The 6,520-nt window shown below is 38.7% G+C and overlaps 1 protein-coding gene across 1 annotated transcript; it reads left to right on the plus strand.

Annotated features, from left to right (window-relative positions):
* Positions 1 to 326: 326 nt before the first annotated feature.
* LOC139951462 (uncharacterized) lies at positions 327 to 5,365 on the plus strand. Its single transcript, XM_071950370.1, has one exon. The coding sequence runs from the start codon at positions 527 to 529 to the stop codon at positions 1,763 to 1,765; it is 1,239 nt and encodes a 412-aa protein (XP_071806471.1). The 5' UTR covers positions 327 to 526; the 3' UTR covers positions 1,766 to 5,365.
* The last annotated feature ends 1,155 nt before the right edge of the window (positions 5,366 to 6,520 follow it).

Consider the following 6,520-nt stretch of genomic DNA (forward strand, 5'->3'; position numbering starts at 1 on the left):
GTGAGAGGAGGAAACAGTTTTGTCAGGTTCCTCGATCGTTACGACCTTCAGTATTAAGTGCGCCCTCTTGTGAGTAAGATAATTGAGCTGTCACTGCCAAACTCCGCCCGTGACTTTCTCAATATTTTACAGCAGACGGCATTTCGCTAGCAGACGATAATCTACCATGCGCACAACGGTACAGTCATTCGGACTTAAGCAATAGTCATTTAGACTTAAGTTAACACTTGTAACAACTAATACGTGGGTGTTTGAAAACTAAACAGCAGAGTGAAAGCGACTGAACGTCGCCTGACGTCATGCTCGAAGTGCTTGTGTTATAACAACGTCCTTCTGGTGAAAGAGTTTGGAGTATGATAAGAGTTGGGTTTTTTTTAGGATGGCCACACAGAATCAACTACTCTAGCTTGAGGGATCAAGCGTAAATGTGCACTTCCAATTCTCAAATTTTGCCCACCTTTTTAAAAGAAATCAATGACCGGTTGTGATAGAAGTGAAACTATCAATTCGTGATCTCCGGGAAATCATGGTGATGGAGTCGTGGTTGTCGCCGGGCCAGCGGCGTGTTGGACGGCGGGGAAAACGCTGCCATAGCACGGTGCTCCCGTTGATTTTACTCATGGGTGTCTTCAACTTCACTTTGTTATTGTTTGCCGTCCCAGAGAACATCAGAAGTTTAAACTTTAAACCAGGTGAAATTCCTGGCACTGCGTACGACGGTGGGATCAAACTATCTTTCAAGATGATCAAAAGAGTAACCAGTTCACAACAAAATTCATCACAACATCAAAGGAAACAGGAGGCGTCAAACTCAACTCATCTAAACACTCCTCCTTACTTGACCCCTGGAAAAAGTGCCAACGGATCTAAAACGGACGCGCCAAAATCAAAAGTAGACAAATTTCCTTTTTGGTGTTCCGGTGTTAGTTCAAAGCACGGGTCACTTCCGCCGGGGACCGTGGCGTCAGCCAACAATTCGGATGGTGTGTATTTTCTGACAGCTGTACTTTTGGTGCGAATTTATGAGTATGATAAAGCCCAGTTAACCACCAGAGAAATGCTACAATGGCTGCAGTATTTGGCATATGCTGGTGTGGAGCACGTGTATGTATACGACGCCTACCTCTACAAAAACGAATCTCAAAATGAGTCACTAAATTGCTTTATCAAAAAAGGATTTGTGACGTACGTGGACTGGAGCCACCGAGCAAAACCAAGGTACACCATAGGTGGCACGCAGGTTTCTGCGTACCAAAATTGTTTGGATACGTACGGTAAACATTCAAAATGGCAGACTGCCATCGACATTGACGAGTACCCATTCGCCCCAAATGATACATCACCAGGTTTTCTTACCCGTTACCTTAAAATGATATCGTACAAAAAGGGCCCTAGAACGTCTGAAATATCAATGCAGAATTATCTATATCTTGGGAAACATCTGAGTGATGTTGAACACCCATTATTAATTGACAGATTATGGAGACGGACAATAAAAGTTGCGAATAGTTTGGTGAAGCCTATTTACCAACCACTAGGGGTACAATCAGCAAACGTACATCATAACACACTACGGCGTGGACATCATGTATATGTCCCTGATAGTAAGAAATTAAGAATGAACCATTATTGGGGGGCTAGGCTTCAGAACTGGGGTGAGGATACACCGAAGATTCTAAACCTAACTACCGAGGATCGTGGTATGGAGAGGGCTGTAGCGGCCATGACGCCGTGTGTTATCAGCTGCCCTTCAGGTTGTTGTTAGAACAAAAACTTGCTCTGGAAATCCATTATAATAATAATAACCGTTTTTCATAACGCGCTTTTTTCCAAAGGATACACAGCGGCAAGTAGTTTTACTGCAAGGTGAGTGGAACGGATTTTTTCAGCTGTGAGACCGTATCCTTATAGCACCATGTAATGGTTTTAACAAGGTGCTATGGAGCATTCAGCAGCCACAGCCAAGAACACCATGTTCTGCACTGGGTTTTTTTTACGTGCGTTACACAACACACGGGAACAACGGTTTTACGTCCCATCCGAAGGACGAAACAATGGTTAAGTGTCTTGCTTAAGAACACAAGTGTCACGACTGGGGCTCGATCCCACACTCTGCTGATCAGAAACACCAGAGTTTGAATTCGGTGCTCTTCACCGCTCGGCCACGACACTTATTAATGGTTTTTTTTTAGGGCCCTGTCCAAGAGACAAATTTTGCAAGCTTTCTCCAGAAGACGATCAGAGCATACTGATCGAAACGTCGAGTTATTTTCAGAACAACCCAAAATCATTTTTAGAATATTATTACATGGTGTATACCGCAAACCTTACTACATTTTGCAAGCAACTTGGAGGTAACCGACAGCAGTGCTTGCTACAAGGCCATCTTGGTAGCAAGTAATTTTTCAAACATGGCGTACGATCCCCCGGGAAAAAAAAAATGTGAACATCGACGTGTGTTTGGTAATTTTTCATTGTTGGTGCCGATTTAATATTTTCGTATATTGTTTGTCTTTAAAGACAATGGACACTATTGGTAACTTTCAAAGACCAGGCTTCTCACTTGGTGTATCTCAACATATACATCAAATATCCAACCTGTGAAAATTTAAGCTCAATCGGTCGTCGAAGTTGCGAGATAATAATGAAAGAAAAAACACCCTTGTCACACGAAGTTGTGTGCTTTCAGATGCTTGATTTCGAGACCTCAAATTCTAAACTTGAGGTCTCGAAATCAAATTCGTGGAAAATTACTTCTTTCTCGAAAACTAAGTCACTTCAAGGGAAGCCATTTCTCACAATGTTTTATACCATCAACCTCTCCCCATTAATCGTTACTAAGTAAGGTTTTATGCTAATAACTATTTTGAGTAATTACCAATAGTGTCCGCTGCCTTTAAATTCGATAACAATATCACTGAATGACAGCTTATTAAAAAATAAAAAAGACAGCATGAGTTATTGCTTCAAAGCAACATCAAAAGTGTCATGTAAACTATACATTATGCACCAACGGACTCATCTTGTTGCAGTATTGCTATATCATTATCATCGTGCAGGAAGAAAATTACATTTCCACATAATGAGAAGTGGATTTAATTTCTCTCGGGATAACTGTACACTATGTTGTTGGTTGTGTTTCAATAATACCGAAAACAAGTCAACCATAAAGGGTGAAATTTAATCAACTATAATGGTATTCGAGTAAAAAGGTATATGGGATTTAAAGACATGCATGGGACACTATTGGTAATTGTCAAAGACTGGTCTTCACAGTTGGTGTATCTCAACATATGCATAAAATAACAAACCTGTGAAAAGTTGAGCTCAATCGGTCGTCGAAGTTGAAAGAAAAACACCATTGTCACACGAAGTTGTGTGCTTTCTGATGCTTGATTTCGAGACCTCAAGTTCTAAACTCGAAATCAAATTCGAAGGCAGTGGACACTATTGGTAATTACTCAAAAGAATTATTAGCATTAAACCTTTCTTGGTGACGAGTAATGGGGAGAGGTTGATAGTGTAAAACATTGTGAGAAACGCCTCCCTCTGAAGCAGCATATTATAGATTTTAAAAAGAAGTATGATTTCTCACTCACTAAAATAATAAAAGACTTCCATATAGCCTATCTGAAATCACACAAATTTGTCCAACAAGGGTGTTTTTTTCTCTCATCGTTTTCTCCCAACTTCGATGACAAATTAAGCTCAAATTTCCACAGGCTTATTGTTTTATGCTTATGTTGGGATACACCAAGTGAGAAGACTTAATATTATTTTAAGGTACGCTTTCTACTATCATTATCTTCAACCGGTGTAAGTTTAATGTAAATTTGTGGACATTGTGTTATGTGTTTGTTTTTTTGAAGTATCCCTTAAAAACAGAACTAAAGAAATTGCTATTTACGCAGGTTACTGGTGTCTAGTTTCTTAGCAACGTTTCCATTGCCATAATGATTGTATATCTATACCCCTAGCGCCATGAGTAAATTTGTAGACCAAGTGGGTGAGATTAAAAGAAAAAGTCAATTATTATTTCGAGCTTGGGGAGTTAGAGCAATGAGCCTTGACAATGACTAATGGCCCATAATTCCTAAACCATATTATTATTGTTTCGTTAATTTAATACCAAACGACTTTGTGGCCTTGGAACCATCGGCGTTTAGGGCCTTTTCCAAATGTTGGCTTTGGGCTCCGGGTATACAGCTTGTGCTCCGCCATAGCAGTGTTCAATTTGCATGGCATTTCCAATATCAAACGGGGCCTGGAGCTTTAGCAAACCGCAGTTTCGAAAATGCTTTGCAACGGGGCTTCGATACTTGTGTAGTCCTCTGTACATGGACAATTAAAATGCAAATTTATTTCTGAATAATTCATGCAGAGACTACTTGTTCATTGTGTTCATTCACCCTCTGTATGGCTGTACTAATTAGAGTTATAAAACCAACATGGCATCATTGGTCAACTGTTTACAATGATCTATTTGGTTTGTCTTATTAACTTTCTTAAAGGTACTGGACACTACTGGCAATTACTCAATATAAATGTTAGCATTAAAGCGGTGTTGATAGTATAAAACATTGTGAGAAACGGCTCCCTCTGAAGAAACGTACTTTTGGAGAAAGAAGTGATTTCTCACTTAAAAATATTTGAATTGAATTTGAGACCTCAACTGAGGTGTCTCGAATTCAAGAATCTGAAAGCACACAACTTCATGTGACAAGGGTGTTTTTTTCTGTCATAGTTATCTAGCCACTCCGACGACCAAGCGAGCTCAAATTTTCACAGGTTTGTTATTTTGTCCATAGTTGAGATACACCAAGAGAGAAGACTGGTCTTTGACAATAACCAAAGGTGTCCAGTGCCTTTAATCGTTTACCGCAATTTGGTGTTTTTAGAATTTTTAGTTTTAATTTGTATAATACTGGCTTCTGTTTGTTCTCTTGTCTTAAAGACAATGGTCACTTTTGGTAATTGTCAAAGACCAGTCTTCTCACTTGGTGTGTCTCAACATATGTATAAAATAACAAACCTGTGAAGAATTGAGCTCGATTGGCCGTCGGAGTTGCGAGATAACTATGGAAGAAAAAACACCTTTGTCACACGAAATCAAATTCGTGGAAAAATTACTTCTTTCTCGAAAACTACGTCATTCAGAGGGAGCCGTTTCTCACATAGTGTTATACCATCAGCCTCTCCACATCACTCGTCACGAAGTAAGGTTTTATGCTAATAAATCTTTGGAGTAATTACCAATAGTGTCCACTGCCTTTAAAGATGGCTATAATATCTTATTTAAAACGTTTCTGTTTCAAAGCATTACTGCAGTGCGAATAATGGCTTTTCTTATTGCTCTGTGTTTTACTCGTCTACTTGTTGTTTACACTGGGCCTTTATATGGACAGCAGTTATAAGACTCATAGTCCTTTATAAATAAATAAATAAATAAATAAATATAATATATATAGTGTTGTTTTTCCTTGTTGTTACAGCCGAAGCGCACGGTAAACACTACAGTGTATGATTTTACCGCCCGCTCCTTCTGCCATGAATAGCAAACACTTAGAACTCATCCAGTTTCATATCGGAGTATTTCCTTACTTCAGAGCCATTACTATTCCATCTGCTACAAAAATAGATATTATAATCATATATAATATCCTGCTTGCGAGCATTTTTAGTAATATCAAGAACTCCAGTTTCATTTCCTTTTATACTATTAAAGGGAAGGTACACGTTTGGTAATTACTAAAAACAAATGTTAACTTAAAAACTGAATTTGTAACGAGTATTGGGGAGCTGTTGGTAGTATAAAACATTGTGGGAAACGACTCCCTCTGAAGTTTTTTGAGAAAGAGGTAATTTCTCACTAAAATAATAAAATACTTTTAGCTAGATGTCTTTTATTCCTATCTGAAAGCACACAAATTCGTCCAACAAGGGTGTTTTTTTCTTTCATAACTTTCCCGCAACTCCGATGACCAATTGAGCTCAAATTTTTACAGGCTTGTTATTTTATGCTTATGATGGGATACACCAAGTGAGATCACTGGTCTTTGACAATTACCAAACGTGTACTTTCCCTTTAAAGGCAAACTATACATTTAGTTTTGAGGCACCGTTAAATTATAAGGCACTAGTTTGGGCAATTACCAAAAGTGTTCATGTGCCTTTAAAGTCAGTGGACACTATTAGTAATTACTCAAAATATTTATCAGCATAGAACCTTACTTGGTAACGAGTAATGGGGAGAGGTTGATAGTATAAAACATTGTGAGAAACGGCTCCCGAGACTTCAGAATTAGATTTTAAGGTCTCGAAATCAAGCATCTTTCATAGTTATCTCGCAACTTCGACGACCAATTGAGCTCAAATGTTCACAGGTTTGTTATGTTATGCATATGTTGAGATCCACCAAGTGAGAAGACTGGTCTTTGACAATTACCAATAGTGTCCAGTGCCTTTAAACTTAAACATTTTCAAGTATTTTTTTTTTTGATAATGGCTCATACAGTTGAAT

The sequence above is a fragment of the Asterias amurensis genome, chromosome 19 (genome assembly GCF_032118995.1).
Source record: "Asterias amurensis chromosome 19, ASM3211899v1".
Taxonomy (NCBI): Eukaryota; Metazoa; Echinodermata; class Asteroidea; order Forcipulatida; family Asteriidae; genus Asterias; species Asterias amurensis.